The sequence below is a fragment of the Sceloporus undulatus genome, chromosome 3 (assembly GCF_019175285.1).
Source record: "Sceloporus undulatus isolate JIND9_A2432 ecotype Alabama chromosome 3, SceUnd_v1.1, whole genome shotgun sequence".
In the NCBI taxonomy this organism is placed as follows: domain Eukaryota; kingdom Metazoa; phylum Chordata; class Lepidosauria; order Squamata; family Phrynosomatidae; genus Sceloporus; species Sceloporus undulatus.
The window spans coordinates 271,103,179-271,131,109 of record NC_056524.1 but is presented as its reverse complement, the minus strand read 5'-3'; the positions used below and the strand labels follow the sequence as shown (position 1 = coordinate 271,131,109).

General features: G+C 40.7%; 3 protein-coding genes across 5 annotated transcripts in view; 1 reads left to right on the top strand and 2 right to left on the bottom strand.

Moving 5' to 3' along the window:
- Nucleotides 1-27,931, bottom strand: part of ARMC9 (armadillo repeat containing 9) — a 1,183,007-nt gene that overhangs the window by 234,416 nt on the left and 920,660 nt on the right. The window lies entirely within an intron of this gene.
- The window catches only part of PSMD1 (proteasome 26S subunit, non-ATPase 1), a 153,923-nt gene that overhangs the window by 52,475 nt on the left and 73,517 nt on the right, over nt 1-27,931 (bottom strand). For both annotated transcript variants that reach the window (XM_042457377.1, XM_042457376.1), the window contains exons 17-18: nt 9,222-9,336; nt 4,298-4,414 (exon numbers count right to left, since the gene is read on the bottom strand). In XM_042457377.1, coding sequence (XP_042313311.1) covers nt 4,298-4,414; nt 9,222-9,336 — 232 coding nt within the window. The remainder of the gene's footprint in view (nt 1-4,297; nt 4,415-9,221; nt 9,337-27,931) is intronic.
- Nucleotides 17,402-27,931, top strand: part of HTR2B (5-hydroxytryptamine receptor 2B) — a 15,265-nt gene continuing 4,735 nt past the window's right edge. Inside the window, exons 1-2 of one of the 2 annotated variants that reach the window (XM_042457404.1) lie at nt 17,402-17,844; nt 18,851-19,183. In XM_042457404.1, the coding sequence (XP_042313338.1) occupies nt 18,946-19,183 (238 nt within the window). In that variant the 5' untranslated portion in view covers nt 17,402-17,844; nt 18,851-18,945. Of the gene's footprint in view, nt 17,845-18,587; nt 19,184-27,931 lie in introns of those variants that run through there. The other variant, XM_042457403.1, reaches the window with a different exon arrangement.

Genomic DNA, 27,931 nt, shown 5'->3' with positions numbered 1-27,931 from the left:
AGGAAGGGGCTGGGCAAGGTGGCCGCATGGCAAATGTGTGTATAAGCCCAGATGTCCATTTGTACAGCTTGTTGGGGATTTGTAGTTGGTGGTTTTGGTAATTGTTCTCACGTGTGTCTTTGCAACAAATAAACAGAGTGCCTCTTCGGAGATAAGCCAGGCTTCGGTGTGCATTCATTTGGCAGCTGTTTTCCTGGCATGCTCCAGCAGCTTGCCAGTTGTTTATCTTCACACAAGCTTCCAAGTTTACTCTGCATGCTTATGCTTGCATCAACACACACTGTATCAAAGAGCAGTGGAGTCTCCTTCTTTGGAGGTTTTTAAACAGAGGCTGGATGGCCATCTGCTGGGAGTGCTTTGATGGTGTTTTCCTGAATGGCAAAATGGGATTGAACTGGTTGGCTCTTGTGGTCTCTTCTACTTCTATGATTCCATTATTCCCCTTTGTGTGTATGTGCATGAGTGTTGTGTATATTTTAGATTGAACACCTTTGGCAGGACTGGCTGTTTTTTGTTGTTGTTTTACCTGTAAAGCACTATGTACATTGATGGTGCTATATAAAACAATGATCATCATCAAAAAGTGGTACTACTGATAACACTGCATTCAAAGGCAGAAGCCGCCTTCTGATTTCTCAACTAAATGTAATATGCAAAGGAATAAACGGTTGTTGTGTATAAGGGAGTTATCAACCGGTGTCCTTACCATATAACGTGGAATGGGATCAACTCTGAAAAACATCTGCCAAGGCCTTTCATTGCAGGCATCTTGCTTAGTGATTTTATATAAACAGGGAAGCCTAGACATGTGGAAGTTCTCATATGACTTCTGCTGCAGGTGTACCATTTTAAGTTTAAAACATACTCAAGAAGCAATGTATTATTTAGAGAAAGAATTTCACCTTTTAAATTGTTGAAACAACTTGACAAAAGAAGTCCTTCCCAGAAAATACCACAATGAGCTGCCAAGGGGGAAATACTTTTAAAAAGAAAAATTAATGGGGGGGGGGGGGTTTTACTCTTTTGTACATTTTGCAGTTTGCTATAGAAACTGGAATGGTAGGAAATGACATCTGGCTTTTTGTGATGACAAACCATTACAAAACCTTCATACCAGACTATTAATTTGTATGAACTAAGGCCAATATCCATGCACCTAGACAACATTTTCTCTCACTGGTATCCAGTCTTGTCTTATAAATGTAAAAAGAAAACACTAAATATGTGGGTTAATTTCCTATAGAGCAACACTTCCGAGAAAGTTTGAGCAAGGAGCAAACTGAAATATGAGTCACCAAATCAGACGATGCATCAGAAAAAGGGAAAGTCCATTTTAGGCTGCAGAGGATGAAATACTACTTGACTCAGAAAATGGATGGCCTTTCCAGAGCTGGGAAAAGTTACCTTGTTTAAACTACAACTCCCAGAATCCCCCGGCCCACACACCCACCTGCCCCAAATCTAGACTAGGAAGGACATGAAAGCCTAAATGCAAAACCAGAAGATGAGACTTGGAGCTGGAAGCTGGACTCAGAAGTTAATTAGACAAATGGAAGATGAGAGCCATAGTGGTGCAGTGGTTGACTGTTGGGCTAGGACTTCAGGAGACTAGGGTTCAAATCCTGAGAAAACATACTCTCTCATCCTAAAAAAGACAATGATAAAACCTTCTCTGAAGAAATCTGGCCAAGAAGATCTTAGGACAGGGTTAAGTTGGAGCCAACTTGAAGGCAAAAGATCCAGCATGGTGTTCAAGTGTTGGATTAGGACTCCAAGAGACCAAAGTTCAAATTCCTGCTCACGCACCAAAACCATTGGGTAGCCTTGAGCAAGCCACATTCAGCCTAAGAGGAAGGCAATGGCAAATCTCTCCTGAAGAAATATCACCAGGAAAACCCTATGATATTAACAAGAACAAATATGGAAAGCCATTTTACACACACCTCAGGCTTGTTATTGACGTTTTGTCACTAGCAATGAGAAATTAATGCCCCTACCATTCAGCAGCTATCAGGACTCTGGCCCCCATTCTGTAACATCATTCTCAGTAATGGACTTAAAATAAAAAATCTTTTTGAACACGCTGGCTGGACACATCAAGCCAACACTTATGCACCAGAAGCCTCCTTGTTTGTTTTGCAAGGAGCTCTGCTATTTTCATAAATTGTACATGGATCAACACCCAGTAAATTAAGGTAATGACTCAGCCAATTGTCCATTTGTGCTGTGCGCATGAACTTGGGTCTTTCAGAAAGAGCTTTAATCTATCTCTATTTAGCTTTTCCTTGTCTTGAGGTTGAGTCACAAAGCCAGATAACTGTGTAATGTGAATACTCATTAGTTTCCTATTTCCATCTCTGATATCCTGCACCTTCAGCATAAATGTTTGTCCCTATTACATAAATGCTCCCATTAGCTGCCAAACAAAGCAATGACATGTAATAAAAATCAGAAAAGAAAATAGTAAAACAAAGCACGCAGGCTAACTAAACAAGCTAATATTGCCATTTCAAATTGGGTTTCAAAATGACCTGATTTTGGAACAGAAGCTGCCTTACTTACCTCATGGGATGACCTTTGCTGAGAGAAAACCAAGGGAAGTATAGCGCTGAGAAAATTACATTCCATGTTATTGACTGTAGTATTTCTTCTGGACAGACTGAGTGAGTTGGGTGCTGGGAACACTGCTCTAGAAATTGTACTCTGGGGCATTCATTTTTTATTCCTTGGGACACTATGCTCTGATGTCTCATTCTGCTCCTCCTTCACACTGATGTGAAATGCCGAAAGAGACTGTTCAGGGCTTTTGGCTTATGACCTATAAAGCCTGTATGGTTCAGGTCCAGATAATCTGAACCTGAAGCCTGACTGGGTTTTGAGATCTTCAAGGGAGGCCCTTCTCTCTCCATCCAACCACCACCACCCCAGGCACATTTGGTGGAAATAGGGGAGTTTAAAACATCATAACAGAAGAGATAAAAGCACAGTACATCATATTAAAAGATCCTTCCACCACAGGAGTTTAAGAGCCAAAGGCTCCATCAACCTGAAGAGGCTGGGCACAAATCTAGAACTTCTGTATTCAAAGCAGACATTCTATTACTGAGCTATGACCCTTCTTGAATAGTGTTTACTACTCAACCCACTGCAGCTCTTCTCCTGCAGAGATAGTATCCTCTGAGATGCTTTTAAATTAGAGATGATGGAAACTGAATCTGCAGCCTTCTGCACAAAAAGCTTTACTCTCTGCATATTTTCTTTTGCTGGTTTATCAGATCCGTACCAGTCAGCCTCTCCCTACTCCAACTGTGTTCAATCCAACATTCCAGAAGTTCACATGAATCCAAATTTGACCCATGCGCTCCTCAAAGCAATTACATTCCTAGGTGCACACAGAGTATTCAGCCAAGTGGAGCCTCTGTATCCACAGGGTTACAAAATTTGATGCTATAAAATCCTGAACTGTTGAATTGGAAAATCTAACCTGGACTACTTTAGGTAAAAACGATGCAATTACATAGGTTTGCCTGGATTACCTACCAGGCAAACTGGGGGCCAACAGTGAATCAGTAAGAACAGAATTTAACAAGACTAGCATGCTGCTTCCTGTTTAAAATGAAAAGGAGAACACTAAGGTGAAACTAAATTAAGATTACAGAACCTCAGAAAAATTAATGATGCAGTACAGGCAATGTCTTGAAGCAGCCAACTCCATATTTAATAAATAACTGAGAAATCCTGTACATATCTCAAAGTGCTACTGAGTAATGTCTCCAGTAGCTCCTAATCCATTTTTCAATGTATATCATCTAAAACAGGGCTGAAGCTTGTGATAAATCTCCATGATTACAGACTGAAGTATTCGTTCATCAAAGTGCACACTATAAAATGAAAGAACTTCTGTTACAGTGGTATGGACATGTCTGGCAAATAGAAAGGAACCATGCTGTCAAACCCTCAGCAGTTCCCCAACCCTGCTCTAAAGAAGGAAAAGCTGTTGTCCTTTGCTCTCTGCCTCTTCAGAAAAGTGAGACAAGTGCAATTTATGTGTTCAGATTTCAGAGCAAATGTGTTATACTGATGCTAGATACTCAAGCACCTATGGCCTTTGTATAATTTACTGAGCTCAGAGCATTTGAGGGGAGGGGAGGATTATGTTTTCAAAGCTCATCAGCAAGTGTTCCTCAGAGAAAGCTGACTGTCAAAAACTGCTGCTGGAGGGCTGTGGACACTTTATCTTCTTCAGTGAAAGGCCGTTTCTCTTGCATACTTCTCTGGCTGAAGATTCATCACTCACCTTTGGACAGAGGATCTCTGTCTGCTGGATCATGATAAGGGCAGATGCAATCAGCGCGCCTTGACGCACATAGTTCACTGGATCATTTGTCATCGGCTCCAGCAAATTAATTGCTTCCTATCAGAGAGAGAAAAGAAAGCACACAGATTATTAACCTTACTACTCTTCAAGCACCAGGCTTTCATCAGGATTACTAGATTATGATTCCTATGATTCCTCAAGTACTGCGACTGATGTGTTTTGCCCGTCATGTGGATAACAGAGAAATAAATAGTATGAAAACAGTGGGGTTTTTTTTAGAAGCACTTGCTCAGTTTATGTTCAAAAGTTCAAGAATAAGTCAGATCTAACACTTTGCTTAAGGGAATCTGCATTCCTTGGAAATGTACCTGTGAGAACTATTAAGTAAGAATGAATTTCATGTCAGAAATGATACCAATGTTAGAGGGGGTTTTTTTGCTGTGTGTTCAGTACCACCAGTCTCAGGGCTACTTCTGATAAATTCCAATTGCACCCACCCCCCACTTTCACCACCCTCATAGAGCAGACTCTGAACTGTACCTCCAAAATCTTAGCAGGGTCAGAACGGTGTATAGAAAATGTGATCAGCCCTTGCAATACATGCAAGTCCCGGACTACACAATATTTTTCAGGTCAAAACATGTATGGTTGAATCCCTTACTTCTTGAGGAATCAAAATTGTTAAGGCTTCCATGTGACAAAAGCTAACTTTTGGTACATAGGTATCAAGGTATCCTGATTACTAGAAAAATCTGTCACTTGCCTATTTCTTCCTTCAAGGAGAAAGACTTAAAAGTGTGTTTCCAAATGTAAAATATTTCCATATTACCCAGAAATCTGGAATTTTGGTATGTGCATTTAAGCTTAACACACTCTGGAAGGACTGATTTATATCATTTATAACATTAAATACATGTTTACATCTAGCTATCAAAGCCCAGGACAAAAAAAGATTACTTCACACATACAAAGTGATACAATCCAGTCTTACCACAGACCAAGCAAAGAAGGAATGTTGGGTTCTGGGGCTATTACTACCTCACATGATTGAATTATAGTTGAGGGATTTCCTGAAGCAGGTATGCTTTTTAACATTTACATGAAACCGCTGGGAGAGATCATCCGGTGGCACGGGGCGCGGTGTTATCAGTACGCTGATGACACCCAAATATACTTCTCTGTGCCCCCGACTGAGGCAGTGACCAGGGATGGCATCTCTCCTCTGGATGCCTGTCTGGAGTCGGTAATGGGCTGGATGAGAGAAAACAGACTCAGTTTGAATCCAGAGAAAATGGAAGTGCTCGTGATAGGTTCCCCGGGCCCGGGGATGGCTATTTCTCCACCTGTCCTGAACAGGATCACGCTTCCTGTGAAGGACTCAGTTCGCAGTCTGGGTGTGCTCCTTGACTCGTCGCTCCACCTTACATCTCAGGTGGATGCGACGGTCAGGAGCACCTGTTATCAGCTTCAGCTGATACGCCAGCTGCGACCCTACCTGGGCCGGAGGGACCTTGAAACAGTAGTACATGCTCTGGTAACCTCGATTGGATTTCTGTAATGCGCTCTACATGGGGCAACCCTTGTACCATACTCGGAAGCTTCAATTGGTACAGAATATGGCAGCTAGACTGGTCACTGGATCTTCCAGGACCAGTCATATAACACTGGTTCTTAAAGACCTTCACTGGCTGCCTATTCGCTTCCGGGCGCAATACAAGGTGTTGGTTATTACCTATAAAGCTCTAAATGGCTTGGGCCCAGGGTACTTGGAGGACCGCCTCTCTCCATACAATCCGCCCCGCACACTCAGGTCGTCCGGGAAGCAGTTGTTAAGAGTTCCGGAAGCGAGATATTCCACTAACACTCAGAGGGCCTTCTCCATCTCGGCCCCTAAGCTCTGGAACTCGCTTCCCGGCGAGCTCCATTCGGCCACCTCTCTGGACCAATTTAAAAAGGGGCTTAAAACACACCTGTTCCAGCAGGCATACCTCTAATACCCCGAAGTACTCCCACCCTCCCCTCTCTGTTGCACTATTGTGCTAGCTGGAGATGTTAGTGTATTGTAGCAATTGCTGATGTTTTTTGACTAATGTTTTACTGTATGTTTTTATGGACTGTATGTTGTCAAACTTTTATATGCCGTTACCCGCCTTGATCGCTGGAAAGGCGGGCTACAAATAAAATTATTATTATTATTATTATTATTATTATTATAGTATGTAAATTCTGTACTTGCAAAATCAGCCCAAACTTATTTAATGAAGTCTTTAATCTTCAGGAGTGGACTAGATGACCCACTCAGTGAAGCCAATTCCACACTTTTAATTAAAGGCAGGCTGAAGCCAAGTACAACTCTGTCTTTTTTTAATGACTTTTTTTCACTGCACAAGCTTTCCAAAACTTTCATCCTAATTATGTAAAGTTGCCTTTTATAAGGCTGAGTTGTATTTTTGTGCATTTATTGGTCCATGCTTAATCTGTAAGGCTGCGTGAGCTCACAGCTATATAAATAGAGGATGCAAGATGGAAGTGCCTCTTTGGTCTAACTAAAAGCTTAACTTCATTTCCAATCTCCTAAATTCTAACATATTAACTTAGCCTTTAAAATATGTTGATGTTGATACAAGCCCCAAGAAGACATACTGATATAAACAGATGCCTGAGATCTCTTATTTTAGTAATAAACAATAAAAGTACAGAACTGCAGCCAGGCAGGTTCTATTATCCTGCCTATACAAATTACAGAGAAATAAAACAGACTCAAAGAGTATGTACCAATGGGTTGCCCATTTTTGTCCAGTGCAAGCAAACGTTGACAATAAGCACAGTAATGAAATGTGCTATACTGCTCATCCTACATCACAGGTTCTCAAGCCTACATCACTCTCAGGAGGGATACTGGGCCCCTTCAAAGGGAGGCAAGGAGGGCCTGGATTTCCACAAGTTCAACACATTTCATAGGACACATGGGCCAAGGGGACTGATCAAATGGCAAGATGAAAGCTGTTTTGGATAGCATACTGGGAGAAAATATATATAATTCAAATAAATAAATGAAATGACATTCTGGATTGCTGAGATCAGTTCTGGAAGATACTGTATACACTTGGCTATAAGTCAACTTCACATATACACCGAGGACAGGTTTTATGGACCAAACTATGGCTTTGATATGATCCCTGGATAAGTTAAGGGTAAAACTTAGGGGCATGTAACAAAGGATCTACAGGATGAAGCAAAGGGAAACAATGCCAAAGAACCTACAAAATTCCCAAACGGATGACTGTGTTCACACTAAAGGTTGGATGGATGAGAAAGCAGAGGGGGATCAGTGTTTTCAGGACAGATTACACTCTTGCCTTTCACCAGGGGATGGTTCCTTTTTAGTTAAAGCATAGTATTGCTATTGACCTGTAGATAAATCAACACAAGTTTTTTGACTAAAATTTCTAGATTTATACATGAGCATATACAGTAATCTACATATATGAAGGAAAGGGAAGAGAAAGATAGAAAAGAGTCCAAATGCAGTGGAATTACAAAGATCATGGCATAAAGAAGAAAGAGGGAGGGATGCAATGTGGAACAAAGACTGATCTCTCTGTGGTGAATACTCTGAGATACAGAAAATCTGGCTAGAGGAAAGAGAAGTTTATACAGAAGCAGGAAATGGCAGACATCAATCACATAGCAAGGTGGAGCAAGGCAAAGAAAGAGGTGGTCTGCAGGAGGCCTGTGTTTCCCCACAGAGAAGCACTGGCCCATGAAAGCCCCCATTTTGAGTCCACCTGAGATTAATGACTCTGACATGCCAGAGTGCTACTGTTTAAGTCTCTCTGTACAACTAAACAGTCTGCACAGTAACCTTCAATCCAGTTTACTACTTAAGGACATGGGAGAAAAGAAAGGTCCACATGGGCTCACAGCATGCTTGTATTTTTATTTAGAAGCCCAGGTGAATGTAAGAGCTATAAACTGGGTTATAATGGCCTGTTGGAAGTCTCACTTGAGCAAAAGTAGTTTATCAATGGCAATCCTGTTAAAAATACTGGCTTATATTTTTGGATTTTCTGAAAGTTAGGGTCTAAACCAAGGTGCAACAACTGTCAAATTTTGCTTTTAAAGATCCCAGAAATACCCAGTAAGTGTAGGAATAGATCCTTTGAAGAAAAACTCAGTGATAGCTAACATTTTAATAATAAATAATTTGCATATCTGAAAATAAATGTTACACCTTTTTCTCAAAAATATTTTTGTCCATACGTATTTTCTCCCAAGGGACAGCACCAATCAAACACACTTATTTAAATCACACGACAACCCCATTTTTCTATTTTGCAGTCTTGATTTTCCACTGGAAAGACGTTCCTTGGGAGAGAATCCTTCTGAGAGCTCAAAAGCTGAGGACCAATGTTCAATATGTCATGCAGGGTGGGCAGCGAGGCCAGAAGCTAATTTTTGCCAGAACAGTGAGCCACGTGGCATTTTCAACTAAAAACTGAGGGGGAAAGACTTCTGGAAGTGTCTACTTTTGATGTATTTTTTTTTTTTACGTTTTGATTGTCTGGTGGTATTTTAGAGGGACTTAATAAGTGTTAACAATGTGGAACCAACACATTTGAGGGAGAAATTGGCAGGGTTTGGAGGAATTTGAGGTAGTTTTTGCACCAATGTTTTTAAATTGGGGTGATCTGGGGTTTGGGACGGATTAAGAGCCAAAAAAAAAAAAAAGGGGGGGGGAGCGGTCCAGGACCATATGTAGCACTTTCCCGATCCCTATTGTAGTTTCTGGTGTGATGGACCTACTGTACTGGATAGCTGGTCTTTCTGAAGCTCCTTCCAACCTTAATGGAACCTTAATGGAAGAGGAGGTATAAAAAGCCAGGGGATGGTTTAACCTTACCTTGTTTCCTGTCCCAGCACAGCAGATGCCCAGAGCCATGGCTGCCCCATAACGGACATGGGGGTTATAACTTTCTGACAACAAGGAAACCACACTTGGACACTGTTCAGGAGTCCTGAAAAAGAAAACAAACAGAACCGTTCTATTTTACTGGACTTTAGAGACCACTGCATCTTTTGATGTGAAAACTACCAAAGTCCTGCAATCCGATTGAAGGTGACCTGCATTTTATTTTGGCTAAAGAGAATGTGAGTTTGCTGCGGCCTCCCAAGGCAACTCTGACTACTTACATAAATAAGAAGGTGAAGAGAACTGAAGGTCATAGTTAAGACAAGCAGCACCAGGCCTCTTTCTGAAGCCAGCAGTGGGTTTGAGGACTATAAATTGGATCACAGTTTGAGGACTATAAACTGACTCATATGAAGCTACTTGTCACCTTGTTTTCAAACAACAGCTCAAAAGCTGGCAAAAAATGAGCTGCTGTGGAGATGGGAAGAGACAAGACTTTGCACAAATGAAGCAAGCTATTATTCACAGTGGTGGAGATTTTAAGGCTGGTGTACCAACACCTTTGCATTTTGCAAAGGGATCTTGCAGCACTTTTGACACTGAAAGAAAAGAAAATGGTAGCATAAACTTTTGTAGATATAAGTGTACTTCCTCAGATGCATCTGAGACTTAAGTCTACGAAAACTCACATTACTAACTTCTTTCTCTCGGTTAGTTTCAAAGGTGCTACAACATCCCTTTGCATACTGATCCAGACTAACATTGCTATATGTTTGCATTTTATAACCTTTGTGTTTTGAATGCTTCAGCAACTATTCATCAAGGAGCTTCTTATAAAATGAGCAATACTATCTTTATTTGTTTTTAGTGTTTTGTGTAGAATGGGTCATAGAACATTAGAACCAAGATCTACTTTCATTAATTGTACAACTGGGGTTGGGGGGGGGGAACCTTCATTTTATGAGCAAGCTTTTAAAACGAATTCCTCAAAAGCAGAAGGATTTCAAAACAAGCTTTATATGACGGGATTATTCCCAAACTGTTAATGTCAGCAAGGTCTTCAGGCAGGTCACCAAAGATTTTTTTTCTCCTTTAAAGGTTTCTGACTTAATTATTTCAGTAGGCAAATCCTACAATAATGAATGGGTGGTCTTAAAGTAAAAGTGCTAAAGGAGCGGGAAACAGACAGTAAAATCTGGTATTTAAAAAACCAATAAAAATGGAGAAAGAAACCTTCCAGTTGAGTGATGAAGGGAATTTAGAATAATAATAAAAATGATGTAAACTCAATTGGCAAAACATTAGTGACAGCCCACCTCCTGATCCCTAGTCCTAGTACATCAGCCATTCTAGTCTTTGCAAAGTCTCCAGTACTCTACAAATGTCCAGAGGGGTAGTAGCCCTGTTAGATTGTTCCTGCAAAAACAAGTCTGAATGAACCCCAAAGATTAATAAAATTTATTACGGAGTAAGTTTTCATGGACATTGTCCACTTCATCAAATGCAAAGAAGACATACTCCACAGCCACAGTCGACCTTACTTCAAAGACAGTGGCCTTGTCCTTCACACTTATATACTACTCCAGGTCAAACTCTGGAAACCCAATCTTGAAAAGGAGTCCCAAAGTAGAGAGCAGGATGCGAGGGTGTCTATGCATCCCAACCTCTACTACCAAACGTGAGGACCTCCTCCTCTCCTGAAGGAGGGTTTTTCCTCTCATGACACCACCATAGCATCAAATGTGGGGACCTTCCCGATGCCCTCGTGGTTCCTATGGGATAATTTATTCACCAACTCCCACCACTGGACACCACCACCCTTGAATAACTGTGGCCACCACAAACACAATGTGTCTGAATTCAAGCATTCCCCAAACTCTTATGCAACATTCTCAGAGGCACACAAAAAATTATTAAACTGAAGTTCAACATAAAGATTACTTATTTAAAATTTCAAAATCTTGACTAACCAAAGCTGCATCTACACTGCAGAATTAATGCAGCGTGGCCCTACCATGGCCCAATGCTGTGGAATTCTGGGACTTGTAGTTTAGCCTTTTCCGTCAGAGCACTCTGGTGGCACAACAAACCATGAATCTCAGGATTCCATAGGATGGATCCATGAACGTTAAAGGAGTGTCAAACTGCATTAATTCTACAGTGTGGCAGCAGTCTCTTACTTGCATCTCATTCATATTCCTAAGTGTGACACTTATCTTTCTCACTTGTCTATCTATCTATCTATCTATCTATCTATCTATCTATCTAAATCAAACCTCTATCACTTACTCTCACTCCTCACACTGACACACTACATGCACTTCAACACTATCTGACCCCATCCTCATGTGGATTAATTTTGTTTTAATTTTTTTGTTTTATTTATATACCGCTATTCCAAAGATCATAGCAGTGAACAGCAAGTAAGCTAATTAGCAAGTAAGCTAATTTGCCCCCAACAGTCTGGGTACTCATTTTAGTTCCCTCCTCGGAAGGATGCAAGCCTGAGTCGAGCTTGGGCCCTTTTGCTGGTCTTGAACTCGCAACCTTGTGGTTTTGAGTGAGTGGCTGCAGTACAGGCATTTACCCACTGCGCCACCAGGGCTCCCTACATTCATCTCTTCCCCCCACCACAGGCTAGTTTCATTGCAAAACTGGACTTGCAACTTCATCTCCATACACAAAGGGTTTGTAATTTGTATTGACATCCTCACACACCAATGGTGTGTGTGTGTGTGTCTGGCTTCCACTCCACCAAATACATCTGAAGAAGTAGACTGAAGTCTACCAAAGCTCATGCTGCCAATTTCTTTCTTTCAGTTAGTCTCAAAGGTGCTACAAGATCTCTCTATATTCTCATTCCTCACTGTCCAGCTGTTATATACACTAACTTTTTAAAATCCTATTCAAACAGCCAACAGCCTGTCACTCCCAACAGTTACTATAAAAATGGTACATGCATATTCAGCACAATTGTCTTTTCTTGTCTGCGCATGATATGTACAAAGTCTCACTTTAATCATCTTGGCTTCTAGGCATATACCTAATCTATGCAGACCACATGTGCAAAGAAATGTCTCTTAGTCTGCACCCATAATATGCAGATTCATACACAGATAAAGGAGTAAGATCTTCTGACAATGAGTAACTGATAGTAAGTGTTTGTCTCTCCAGTCTTGTTGAATAATCACAAGGTTGATTTCCTAAGAAAATTGTTGCTGTTGTGTGCTTTCAACTAGTTTCTGATTTATGGCGACTCTAAGGTGAACTTATCACAGGGTTTTCTTGCCAAGATTTGTTCAGCGGAGGTTTGCCACTGCCTTCCCCTGAGGATGAGAGAGTGTGACTTGCCCAAGGTCACCCAGCAGGTTTCATGAAAATTAGTAAGTACCAATGTGGTGATGATGACTTCATAAATGTCATCATCACATTGAAAATTAGTTATGCAAAACAGTTCCTTGTGGTATCACTTCATACAGATATTCAAAATAGTTGTGTCAAGTACTGTTTTCCATATTGTCCTTAGGGAGCTTCCCAAATCAAATTCCACTGGCTTTCTTCTGCACTTAAGTTTTCCACAACTCAAGAAAAAGGTCTTACATACTGTATATACTCAACTATAAGTTGACCCCATGTATAAGTCGAGGGCAGGTTTTGGGTCAAAAATTATGGATTTTGATATGCCCCATGGATAAGTCGAGGGCAAAACTTAGGGACATGTAAAAGGTGAAGCAAAGGAAAATGATGCCAAAGAATTTACAAAATTGTGGCAAGCATAACAGTTTGTGCTCACCCTAAAGGCTGGATGGATGAGAGTAGAGATGGTAGCTGCTTCTTTTAGGTGCTCCCAGGATGGACAAAGTGCTTGCCTTTTGCCTCTCTACTCAGACAAAGGAGGGACTGACTGACTATCTATCTATCTATCTATCTATCTATCTATATCTGAGTTAAAGTACAGGACTTACACTGACCCATGGATAAATCCACTCATGTTTTCTGGGTCAATTTTTTGAACAAAATTTCTAGACTGATACATGAGCATATATAGAATATGGTTGTTGATGCTATTATTAATTGCAAGTGAGACAAGTCTAAAAGTTTTTCAAAAGGATACTTTTTGCTTCTGTTTCAAGAAAGACTTCTGTTGTTGTTGTTATTTGCTGTCAATTCAACTTTGACTTATGACGATCCTATGAATGGTCCAACAAGCCTCAACTGTTCTGCTCAGGTCTTGCAAACACAAGGGCTACATTCTTTGATTAAGTCTATCCACCTGTGACAGCTCTTCCATTTTTTCTTACTGCCTTTAACTTTACCAATTATTAACATTTTTCCTACTGTGCCATATCCTCTCATGATACAAAGACCAACATCCTCAGTTTAGTCATTCTGGCTGCCCAAATCATATATTTGCTTCCACAGAACTATCCTCCAGCACCACAGTTTAAATTCTCTTCCTCTCTGTTTTCTTCACTATCTGTCTTTCATAACCATATGCAGAAATCAGAAATGTCATGGAAGGTTCTGACTTTGGTATTCAATGATATATCTCTGCACTTGAGGAACTTACCTAGTTCCTTCATAGCTGTCCTTTCAGGTCCTTCTCTTTCTTTGTGCCAAGATACAGAAAATCTATAAATATCTTATATGCTATATATCACTATAAGGTTCAACCATTTTATTGTGTCATCAGCTTTCATGGACGAAATTCCATCCATCAGATACAAAGGGGGAAATCATGAGACAATCCTCTTAAATATCTTGAGAAGGTAAAAATCTAAAGACATCACACTGCTCCTCTGAAGAAGAGATGACATTTCAAGAGGGAGCAAAAGCTGCATATCTGTGTGCACTGAGGTGATAAAGCCTATGATCCAATCCCAACATGGAAGAGGCAGCCACACACCTTTGAGCATGGTGCAAACATTTAATTTTCACTCCAGCCAGAAGCCTAGCCCCCTGCCCATGCCAAAAATAGCTATTTGCCTGATGCACAGGACAAATAATGAAAATATTTGAGGCAAATCTATGTATTCAAAAGCCGCCCACACAATACATAACTCCTCACAGAAAGAAGGCTGGATTTCTTATGTCCAGAATTAGATTTGATATCCCTACATTTCTATTTTATAAGTCTCACAATACTTTCAGAAGAGGGCTATCTTCAGCCTGTGACACAATCTACAGAAAGAAGTTGCCAGATAAAAAGAATCACTTTAAAAGACACCATGTTCCAAATTTAATGGAAAGAAAATACCACATTTTTTCAGTGGATGACATATTTAGGCACTATGCATTCAGAAGAAAAGTGGAGACAGTAGTGCTCACTCTGCCTGCTTCTGTCCCATCATCAGGCTTATTGCTGGTACCCTCCCTAAGCTGGGAAAGTAAATCTTTCCTCTACCTTTGGTGGCTTCAGAGGTTATCTGTGAGCTTGAACCTCTACAGCTCTAAATTGCATAGGTGAATGTAGAAGGTTTCCAACTGCTGGTGGTTTGCTTCCTAACATGCGTAAAGCAATGAAGTCAAAGATGAGGGGATGATCAAGCATGGCCAATGGTTTCACCCTTGTGCCTCTTTCTCATGTGATGAGGGAAGTCCTGGGGGAAGGGAGAATGCCCAGACAAGGCTACAGCCATTCAGAAACATAGCCATGTTAGTCTGGAATATCAGTGTGCAAGGGGATCTTGCAGCATCATTTAGACTAGCTGTGCAAAAGAAGTTGTAGCATGAGTTTTTATATTTTATAGATTTGGTTTACTTCCTCAGATGCATGGAGTGAACTGATGCCTAGGAAGGATCTTTGTAGATTGTATGTAGTATACCCATGGAAATGAAAAACCTGTAGATATGGCGCTGAGGTGACAAGTTCAGTTTTAACAATTCCAATCCCTCTGCACAGGGCTGTTACCAGCTGAGATATATGCTTTTAAGACACCTCTTACATTCAGTTTAAGAGACAAGCCATTTCTAGTTGCACCCCCTTTCAACATTGCTTTGCCCACTAACAAAATTCAAATTCCTGCAAACTCCAAGTTAAACAAAACAGCAGTAAAGGATGGAGACCTTTCTCTGCCTAACAGCCTGGGAAGCCATTGCCAGTCAAAGTACACAATCCTGGATTAGATGGAAACAGTCAGACCAGAAATAAGATAACTTCCGCTTCTGCATGAGCAACCTATCTGTGTTGTAGATGACCCTGAAGTACTGTAGGCACTAGCTGGGAGTCAATCAAAACCCTTTCCCAGAAAAACCTTCACCCCAGAGCCATTTTCTAGACTTCTATGCATTTTAAATGCTTTGACTAGCCTGTGACTCACCATAGGGCTGGCTCCTGTTCAGGCTAAATGAGGTTGGAATGACAGGTACCATTCTCAGCTTACGCAGAGCCACCCTGCTGTTAGGCAGATTTGTGAGGACAGTAGTAAATTGTCAATTATTTCATTGTATTTTTACCACTACAGGGGGTACCATTTGTATTTTCTGCTTGTGACATTGTGTGTGTCAGATGGATTTTTCATCATACAATCATGCTAATCACCTTTTCATCATTTCAGATCATTTGAATGGGAGGAACATGAAAGTGCATCCTGCCCCCAAAAGTTGTACGGAGGTAAATTTAAAGGGAGATTTCTTCCCCGCTCATGTTTTTACAGGATGATTCTTAAAACACTTCCACACAGTAAGGAATGTTTATTTAATTAACTTCTTCACCTAATGCAGCTTCCCCCAATCTGGTGCCTTCCAATCCTGCTGGACTACAAATACATTTTCCTTAATCCCTTTACAAAGGCACTTAGGTTCATGGTGAAATCACTACATCTATATGACATAGTTAATATTAGTTATGTTATATTAACACTTCCTTGCAAGACACACTCAAATATCCATTAATGGTAGGAAAAGCACTCCAACTCAGACTTTCTCACAATATGGAAATTGCTATAAGCAAAAAAGTATTTTCCATGTAATTTGCACCTTACTGTCTGAAACAATAGCAACAATTGTATATAACTGATTGGCATTCTAAGGGCATAACATCCCAAAAATATGAGAATGGGTCCTTTTTATAGCACAGCAAACTGCAGGTCATATTACAAAACATCTGATGTCTTAGGGGCCATACACATAAGCAGAATACACAGGCCAATCCCATGATATCCCAACCACAGTTCTGCCCCCAGCCTGCCACACCAATGTGTTACCCGGGCTGCTCCGTATAAATTGACCCTTGGCTACAGATGGGTAGGTGTTCACACACCCATTTGCCACTACACTATAGAGCCGCCAACAGCATGTACCCCTTTATCTACTGCCACCATCATGGCATTCTCAGGAAACAAGATGGTGGCAGCAGGTAAGGGGGTACCTGGCCTCATCCACATATCCAGGTGACCCCCTCCCAACAACACAGGGCATGACTGGGGCCTTTTCAGGAAATGCAACGGTGGCAGTAGTTTGGGGGGCACTAAATTATACCCAGGGTAACAGTGCCTTGGGATCAGTTCAGAACTGCCAGATCAGCATCCAGTCTGGCTGATCCTGGCCCAGGGTTATTGGCCTGCAGGCCAGAGGGAACACATTCAGCCTCTTTGAGGCCTAGAAACCTTGACTGATTTACCTGTGTTCAAGGAATGAGCTGTGGATCAAGTTGTCAACCAACTGTGCTGGAGAGCACCCTAGAGTCTGGCTCTGAATTAAGTATATAAAGATGGTGGGACATACTACCACCTCTCAGTTTGAGTTGAGTAAAACTGAAGTCAAAAGGAGAGAGCTTGCTGGGAATATCCACAAAGCAAGGACTGTTCCAACACTTTGAGCACTTGATGCGCTAGATAGATTAGAGATAAAGCAGAGTAGGCTAGTGTCACACAGGCATGCTGACTCCCTAGCTTTAGGGAAGGATTAAAATCCTTCCGAAACAACTCAAGAGCAGCTTGTGCCTGACTTTATAAGGAACAAGGAATTATTACATGGTCCAGTAAGAAGAATGGTCATTTGCTGGTTCAGTCCATTTAGAGTTAGGGACATAGGCTGTGGCTTGGAACACTGGATGGAAAAAAATAGTGGGAAACAACCTTTTGTGGCTCTTTTCCAGACGCAAAAAACAAAAAGGAGTGGGGGAGAGAATCTCAGCTCATTTGTTGCTTCACTTTTAGGCACTGCAGCTGGATGCGCTGGAATGAGTCAATCAACAGATGATGCCGGCAGACTGCAAGTTTAGGTAACAAATGAACACAGAAGACGCTGCACAGAAGGAGAGATGTAGAGGAAGGGCTGAGGAATACCCAGGAGACTTGTTAAGTATGTAAAAATTACTGGAAGAATCAACAGCGGCAGGACAGAAGGACGGAAGCACTGGATTAAAGTCATTTTCCTCTTCTACTTGACAACAAAAAAGACATCAAGGGCTTAATCTCAAAGTGAATCTCACTGTGTTGAAGGAAATTCAGTTGTGAAAGTGCGTGGCTGGCTGTCTTCGAAAAAAGCAATGCAAGAAGACATAAGAAAAATGTGACAAATCAAGAACACAGACTCTTTGGAGAAACCGATCCAGTTCACCTAGGAAGAGAATACTTCCAAAAATCCCCAACTGAGCAAAAATAAAGTCACGGTAAGACACTGTTCCCTCCAAACAACTAAAAGTATAACTATTGTTCTGAGGTTACAAGAAGTGTAACATGCCATGTGTATGGGAAAGTGATTATCGGAATAAACAAATACAAAGGCAGGAGTAAAAAAATTGATTTTTATGCATTTGTTTTTGAGAGGGAAGGAAATGATCAGTTTTCCCTAAATTCAGTGCTACCATGAGCTAAAGTCAATAGTTCAAGAATTTACAAACCTAAAATCTAGTCTGAGATTATTATACTTTTGGATTTGATTAAAATAAATTCCAGACAGTTCCAGGCTATAATCCTAGATACAAATACCAGGGAAAAGTTGGACTGAATTTAAGGAGAGTTCTTTCTGAGCAGACTTGCAAAGTTATGGCTTAACTATTAAAATTATTTGGATGTATATTTTAGATACTATGTATCTTTCCACTTAAAGAACAGGAAAACATAAACTGATCAACCGGCCAATTGCAATTCATTTGAAAAATTGAATTCTATAGAAAAGAACATTTTATTTTTAGATAAAAATAAGAGGAATATGATATTTTTAAAATTTATTCTCCTTTCCCTCTTGATTTCAAGTTTGTTTTTTTGCAACAACATAGATTGTATTTTACCAACAATATATATAAATGTCCACTATAAACCAGCATTCATGTTCAATGTAATAATTCTTGCATGTCAATTCAAAAATTTGTATGTTTACCATTTTGTTATCTAGGGGAAATTTTCAGCACAAGTTCTTGGAATGCCAGTATATGAAAAAACCAGAGGCTAATCTGCTGGACCACTCAACTGCTATTCAGTGTTTAAACTCTTCTCTTTCAAGAACATCCTGATCATTAGAATCTATAATTAGCGATGGATGCAAGTCAGCACGCTCATTTTTAAATTCATGAGCATCCAAGGAAGGAATAGGATAGAAAACTGTGGAAATGTGTGACCAGAGCAGAAACTGTTGCAGTAACAGATGAGCAGTTTACAATGCTGATCTTTCACCAGGTCTGTACTAGGAGGGAGAAGAAAACCGAGAGCCTAGACTTTGTAAAATGCCCGAACAACACACAATCTAAGAACACGTGTCACTGGATTCCAAAATGAACACGTCTGCCAATGGATCTGTGCAACCAGTCTCTGGCACATTGCGTTGGGCAGCTCTGCCCATCCTAATGGTCATCATACCCACCATTGGAGGAAATATTCTGGTTATACTGGCTGTATCGCTGGAGAAAAAGCTTCAATACGCCACCAATTACTTCCTCATGTCTCTGGCAGTGGCTGATCTGCTGGTTGGATTGTTTGTGATGCCACTGGCCCTTTCGACGATACTGTCTGGTAAGTGTTGGGCTCTAGTCCTCTAAAGAAACAATGCATGCATACATTTTAATGCACTGACATGGTTCAGAGTTCTCCTGACACTTCCTTTCCCTTTGCAACATGGAAACTTAAGCATCCACTGACTCCTCACTCCCTGATCAATACATAAAAACAGAAAACACAGAGAGGTAAATACAAAACACCACTCTGAAATAGCCCTCCACTTGGCAGAGGCTCTCTGCTCCTGCTACATGCAGCTGTTACGGTTTTCGAATCTGAAGGAAAACACACCCAGTTCCTATAAAGCAAAGGCAAGGGGTCCACAATATACGCAAACCAGATGCGAATTCTCCATGGTTGCCAATAAGAGGCAACATTCTCACAAGCCCATCTTCTGCAACTTTGTCACATAAGAGACTGACACTGTTGACTGATCCAACTCTGTGGGGGAAAAGCTCATTTCAGAGCAACTGTATGCAGGGTTTCCCCCATTTAACATGTTTTCTAACAAGAATTCATCAAATTGTCCTCTGATTTTAAGAAAGCTATGATTCTCATTATGTATGTGGAACTTAGTTAATATTTCAATTGAGAATTTTCATTGTTATCTCTCTCCCTTCTTACCCCTCTGATTTTTCTATGTTACAAAATCTCTGTCTTCTAAACCTATGGACCTAGAAGAAAGGGCCAAGAAACTTACACCGACAGTTGTAGGAATGGTCTCCGCAGGACATAGGAAAGTGATGAAACCACATGTCATATTTATTAGTTTATTAGAAATATTTATGAATTGCTTTTCTATCCATGAAGACTCTGATGAACAGGGCTTTAAAGTATGGGAAGAAGCTGCAGTTTCAACCTTTAGTGAAGGTGAATTATCACTGGTCTGAAACAGCAAAACACACATACACACTATAGCAGCAGCAGCAGCAGCAGCAGCAGTGATGCTGATGCTGCATTTCTGTGATGGCTACACTACTTCAAAAAGCCCTAGCACTGTTCATATGAATCTACTCCTCAGTCTTGTTTCTAGTTTGGAACAAAGAATTCCATATTCTGCCTGTTTCAAGAAACCTGGCCAAAATGACAAGAATTTATTCCAAACACCAGACATTGTATTTCGGCTATACAATTTACAATGTTCTGAAAAACTGAGAAAATTCATTGAACAGTACTAAATATATTAGTCACGTGTCAAAAATTGCACTGGAGGATTAGTTGCAGTCTTGGAGTAGTGCCTAGGGAAAAACAGCCCTAACGATAAAATTCTGGGAAGCCTGTATCCTGGCATTAGATACTTAGGTCCAAACACACAATCTGTGACAATAGGTTCACAAGATAATGTTCAAAAGTGGGTCAAACTCCATGAATGGATATAAAATTCACTTTAATAAAATTCATAATTGAAGGCAGAGACTCTCATGTGAAGAGATGGTTAAGAGGTGATATGACAGCCCTGTTTAAATATTTGAAGGGGTGTCACATGGACCAATGGATGCAAGTTCCAGGAAAAGAGATTCCACCTCAACATTAGGAAGGACTTCCTGACAGTAAGAGCTGTTTGACAGTGGAACACACTCCTTCGGAGAGCAGTGGAGTCTCCTTTTTTAGAGGTCTTTAAACAGAGGCTGGATGGCCATCTGTCAGAGATGCTCTGACTGAGAGTTCCTGCATGGCAGAATGGGGCTGGACTGGATGGCCCTTGGGTCTCTTCCCACTCTATGAATCTATGATTCTTATTGTGTAAGCTGCTCTGGGATACTTTTGGCTATAAACAGGCATACATGCTTCAAGTAAATAAGTGTTTATTTATTTACTCATGTGTTTATATCTTGCTCTGCACTGGGGGATTTCAGGGTGCAGTACAGATCAAATAAACATCTGAAAACAATCCCAGATTAAAACAATAAATTAGCTTGTTTAGGAGAAAACAGCTTAAACATGACAACAAGCTAAGTATCTTTAAAACATCCTTGAAAGCTACAATGATTAAAAACCAAGTAAATTTATATTTAAAGTAATTAAAGGCCCAAATGTTTTAACAACAACAATAAAAAAACCTACCCTGTAGCACTGGAAAGAAACCAACACTGGCACCAACCAGACCTTCAAGGGGATGACATCCCACAGTTGGGATGCAACAGCCAAGAAGCTCCTCTCCCATGTCCTCCTGCCCCCCATGATGGGACATAGAGGAGGGAGCTTCCTGCAGACCTCAGTCCTTGGGCAGGTAGGCAGGCAGGCAAATACAGCTGGCCTCTTGTAGACACACATTCTGCATCCATGGATTCAACCAACCATTCGCACACAAAAATTTCCAAAAGCAACACTTGATTTTGCTGTTTTATACAAGGCATGCCATTTTGCTTTGTTGTTGTTAACCACTTTTGAGTCTATCTTGACCATGGCCTATGTCGCTGTATATAATGCGACTTGAAAATCCAGAAATTTTAGTATTTGTGGTGGATCCTGGAGACAAACTGATGGCCTACTATAGTAGATATAGTTCAGTGGAAAGGAACCAAATGATATACTATGATCCCTAACATTCCAGTTAGGGCATTCAGGATAATAACAACTCTGTACAACGTGCTTTACACAGACTATCTTGCTGTTATCCTAGCAACAGCCCTCTAAAATAGGACCTTGTGGCCCACACATTTGCAGACGGTGGTGGTGGGACTAAGAGAAGGTGGCCAACCCAGAGGAAATATTTACATCAGGGATCTTCTTGATTTGTAACAGAATTTCTTTAAGTTATGATGGTAACCAAGGAAGAGATTGTGGCCACAGGCATGTTTGCACCTGAGAGGACAGACAGTGAGCTCTTAAGCACTATGGTGAAGTAACAGAAATAAATTCTGCCTAAAATGGGTGGTTACTGCCATTTCTTCTTTTGCTACCAGTACAGCTGGGATGAATGGATATGTTTGTACTCTGGTATCTGACTTGAACAAGGCATCCATACAGGGGCACTTGGTTACGATGATGTGACCTGTCTCCACAATCCCTCTAAACATGACTTAGGCATCCCCTAAGACAGTGATTTCCAAGCTTGGGGCCCCAGATGTTGTCGGGACTAAGATGTCTGTCCCATGTTGGCCATTTTGACGGAGGATGAACAAAGATGAAGTCCAACAATATCTTGGAACCCAGGAATGGACCACCTGCAACACCAGCTATGAGACAAGAGCATGCTCTTTCTACATATTTCCTGGAAGGCTGTTTCCCTATTCAGTTTCCATTGGATTATTTGAGAAATGCTGCAATGTTACACTCATAAACTGAGAGTTGAGGAGGCTGGGGAAGGACCACACAAAAGTGTTTCTGATCACAGCAAAAAAGTGGCAGATCTTCTAACTAATTTGAGCCTTATTTATGCCTGGCATTTCTCTCTTTCTAGTCTCTCATTTTCTTTTATTATTACTACATAATCTGCCCATTAATCTCAAGCTAAAGTTGTTGCAATCAAATCATAAACACACACACATGAGGAATCTTAATTTTAAAAGCTATCTTTTCATTTTGCAGGAAGTTTATATGGGGGAGGGGGGATGTTAGAAATAAAAATTTAAAAGGTATGGTGAAGGTATTTCCGGGCACTTTGAAAACCTCACCAACATAAGAGCTGAATGCGCTTCCATCTTTCTATTTCCCCCCCCTTTTTTGGCCTCTGTAGGAACAGTTTGAAGGGAAAGCATTTACACTCAGAGCAAAAAGCCTGGAGTTAGTGGACTGAAGAAAGAACTAGTAATCCCTTAAAAATTCATTAGCCAGATAAATGTATAAATAAAGTGTCATCAGTCCCAAAACCAGCCAATTATGCCCTTTGAAGACTTCACAATTGTTTCCAGAATTGTATAGTACAGTATCTTGACACACAATACAAATGCTATTTTCTTTGATTTCTGACAGCTATTTATGTGGCGGATCTAAGAAAGGAAATGTATGAACTGTTTGAAACAAGGCCATCTTAAATTTTTATGCTTCCTGAGAGTGAACTAGTCTGCGGGACTCTGGGGTTGTTCAGTAGTTTCCAATTTTCCGGCTATACTTTCTAAATGCGAAAACCAGTAAATGGGCAATGTATTTCCTCAAAAGACAGCTTGCTGACTCCACATGGCAGGCTGGAGACCATTTCACTCTACACATTTATAGCACTATGATTCCACTTTAACTATCATGGTTGCATCTCATAGAATCCTAGGATTTGCAATTTAGAGAGGGATATTTGGTGACCAAACTACAAACTTCAGGATTCTAGATGATGTAGTGATGTCAATTAAAGTAGAATCATACTGCCACAACTGTGCAGTGTGAAAGGGTTGACCAACTTCAGACTTCGGGGATTTACACTGTGTTTTATTAGAAGCAATAGATCCGCCATCCATAAACTGGTCTAAAACAAATACGCTTAGAAAAAAGTGATTCTAAGCCCACAAATTTTGAATGCCAGAACTGAATGAAGCTCACTGTGGTTCCACACAAAAAATGACTACTGGCCACTTCAAACTTCCCCCATTTTAGCAGAACAGTTTAGGCAAGACAAAAGTAATTTTGTTGCTGCTGCTGCAGTAAAATAGCCACAGTCTGAAATCCTTTCTGATCACATTCAAGCTACTCAGAGGTCCACCAGTAGATCTAAACACCATCCACTGCAGCTTTGGCATGTACTTTCACTAGATACAGCAGCAGTGTCCAATTGAAAAGGTCAATGCTCCAACACATATCCTAAAATATGCCCAAAATTTCTTTGCAAAGCACAGGGGGCCAACACTTAGAGGATCATCAGCAAACAAGGTGATCTAGATGGCATGATGTGATTCAGAAAACTTGAAAGCCAATGATTTAGGCCACTGACAAATGGAGCTTCAGAAACTCACTGTGGCACTTTAAGGACCAGAACAGACAGGCAGGAAAAAGTGGCTTGATCCTGGGTTTTCTGAAAGCAGCTTGAAACCCCACTGTCCATACGGCCCACTTCGAAGGTGGGTCAAACACCATCCCACAAGATGTTGAGCTGCATGTATGGTTATTTTATTTTTATCACCTTCCCATCATGTATGCAAACTACTGCACAAACACATCACCTGCAACCTCCAATTATCTCCCTTTTCTCGTCCAGACGCCATTCCACTGGATGTCAGAGTGTATGGTCAGCCAGACAGTCACACATGCGATGCACTGCCTGTATAGTGCATCGGTGCATCAGTGTGCCAAGTGACACATTGGCAAAGCACAGTTGTGGAGGGGCCCCCATACATGCCTCCTTCACCCCATGCCCCCACCCACTGGCCCGTCTGATTTGTGTATGCTGTAGTTAAATCCATTGCATTTTTGGCCACTGCATTTTTGCTTTACTGCCTTGAGTCAGAGTAACACAGCTTCTTTTTGCTCCAGTTTTTAGCCCCGGAGTGCAGCTTCGTTCCACTTTCCACCCAGTTTTGCCTATGCATTTAACCAGCAGGCTTCAAAGTGGTTAAAAGCCGTTTTATTTGGCTGGTGCGGATGGTCCCTTAAATATTTTCATAGAAAAGTTTCAGAAGTTAATCCGGCATCATAGGAATTGTTGCTGAGTTTCTTCACATTTTGATTCCAAACTACAACAGTGTGCTTATAGGAAACATCGACATTTAGAGAGAAAGAGCGGTGTGTCCACACACTTGTATAAATGCATGTGGATTTTGCAGTATGAAAATCTAACCCAATTGGGAACGATTAGCAAAACTGTGTAGCCTTCCACACTAATAATCTCAATGCACAGTTCAGCAATAATGCAGCCAAGATATGGCTATTATGACTCAGGCTCTCTCTTAACCATGCAAATTCTATAATTCTAATGACACCTCTGGTTTAAGTCTAGTTAACAGTGCTACCAAAGTTACATTTTTTGAGCAAGATTCTTAGATGCTTTCTCCAGGCACCAGGGACTGTCCTAGCCAGGGGATTCTGAGATTATAATCCAAAAAAGTAACTTTTCAAAGCACTCATTTGATCACAGAAGGTGCTGAGGGTGGTTTACATGCACAGTCAAAGTGAGATTTGATCTGGAGACCTCAAGGTCTGTACCTCAGCCTTGGATTCGTCCACATTGTCTCACTATTGCTTCCTGCAGCATCTCAGTCTTCTGTGGGAAGATTGTTTTTACTCCCACTTCACTGGGGTGGGATGGGACAGAAATAGATTAATCCAACTAATGCCACAATTGGTCAGCCAAGATGAAATTTGTACTGAATAACATCCAGCATCTTATTCAGTGAGGCACAAAACAATAAAACATGTACACTTAACATTTTAGATAGCAGTCTTAATGTTGCACAGTAAAATATAGTGCAAAAAATATGGAAATGCAGAACTTTGGCAACAGTGGGTGGGAAGGGGGAAACTAATGCAAGAGCATAAGAAGGTCCATTTTGCTGCTGGGCATGAATCCCCCTCCTCAAAGGGATTAGACAGCATCTAAGGAGCACTGTATAAAGTGGAGGAAACACTGCATCATTCATTGGAGATCCAGCTAACCACTAGCCATCCTCCTCTTGACATGTAAAGCATACACCTGCACACAAAAAGGCCACACATTACTTGGTTTCAACAACTTTACTTTAAAGCATAGGAAAAATGCTGGCTTTGCTTGATCGAATCCTAGGGTTTCAAACATACCCATTTAATTGGTTATTTGAAGCCTTTATTTCTTCTGGCAAGGCTGCGTTCTGGGAAGGCGAGGTTTTAAAAATCTAATAAATTCAAGAAAGGGTTGTTCAGCAGCTCACCATCTATTCAACTCTTTCTATTTCAGTCCAAATGCTGTCATTCTTTTTTTTTTTTTAAAACCTAGGGCTTTTAAAAAAAAACTAATACCCACTATAACAGAACTGGGTGACAGCATGTTGTAGTGGCATGAACAATGGGCTACAACTTTGGAGATTAGGGTTCAATTCCTGGCTCAACCATGGAAACCCAATGGGTGACCTTAGTTGAGCCACATACTCTCAGCCCCAGAAAACCCCATAATACAGTTATCATAAATGAGAAGCAACATGAAGGTACACAACAAATCACAGAACTGACTTGACTTGGAGGGGGGGTGTCAACCAAGCTCTTGTCTTTATGACTGCTAAGAGCCAACATGAGAAACAGTCACCACGGGGGACTGTGTTGGACTCACAGGCCACCTAATTGGTATACTGTAGATACTTTGCACTATGTTGGTGTAAATACTTTGGCTTAGGTGATGGCAACAGAAGAAAGATGGATTAGGACCAGCACTGGGTGGGCCATGTGGCCATGAAGCCATTAGAGAAATAGAGCCAGTAGATTTTGTGTCTTTCCTTACCACCACTGTGGAAAATGTGCAATGGCTAGAATACTGTAGGAATGGGATTACAGACAGAGACGGCCAAAAACCTCACCAGTAGGACCAGTAATGTTATTATTATCAGCACCATGGGCCTTGTACAATCTCTCTATAGAAATTTCGTAACCAGTGTACAGAAGGGTAAAATATCTTTGCATTCTCATGGTAACTCTCAACATGCAAATCAGGGGGAGAAAAGATGGATTGCAGAGTTTCAAATTGCTGGTATAGTTGAATATTTTCATGTGAAAACAAAACACTAGCAGTTCTCTGTGTACAAGAACTTTTGCACAAAAGTGAGAATGCTGACACATGTAGCCCTCCATTTGTAGTCTCAAGTCCAGAAACAAACATGCAATTTCAAAGTTTATTAACAACTATTTCCCCATGCACAAGCAATAGGGAACCTTTGACAACCTGGTATCCATCAGATGCACTGGACTAAAACTGCCATAATCTGACAGTGATGACAATTATTATAATGATGATGGTTATTTATTTATTTATATCTTGCCTTTCTCCCAAAACTGGGACACATTGTTTTAAAAAGAACAATGCCAACATACAAAAAGTGAATGTTAAAGTGGAATTAAACTATTCACATTATTCAAATGATTTAAAATTACATTTTAAATAGATAAAATGCAATTAAAAGATAAAGAGCAATTAAAACGGTTCAGTTTAAAACAACACAGCACCCTCAGCCCATTCCTTTAAAACTTTATCTTTTAAAAGACTTTCAAGAATAAAAGTAATCCTAGTATGGCAAATGTTTGAAAACAGATTCTATACTTCTGTTTGAATTTTGCAATTAGGAACAGAGTGTACAGGGCAGTGGTTTAAAAACGGTTCCCACAACACCAGAGAAGTCCTCTGCCTCCATTCTGGATACAGCTGATATGTCTGAGAAGCTGGCTTTTCCATAATAACAAGCAGGAATATAACATTGTTTCTAGTTAAATAAACCAAATGTATGTCTTTTGTTTTTGTGATCAATGTCATAATGCTGTTTTGACACAAGAGAGAAAGACTAACTTTCTGTTCCTTTTGAGAGCCATATTCCTTCAGAGGGCAAGATGAAGCTATGTCTTGAGAGTAGGATGGATCAGAACCAGCACCAAGTGCATCCAGAGCCAGCCCTACCACCTCCTTCTCTTAAGATCTCCCTCCCAATGTACACTGTTTTTTCTCTCTCTCTCTTCCCTTCCTCCATCCAGTCAGACACACTGTGTACACACACGGACAAACACACAAACACACAGAGCCATACCCCTACCAGATACATAGTTTTTCATCCATCCATTCTCCCTCCCTCTTTGACACACACACAGAGCACCATACCTCCACCTGATATATATTTTTCCATCCATCCATCCATCCATCCATCCATCCATCCATCCATCCATCCATCC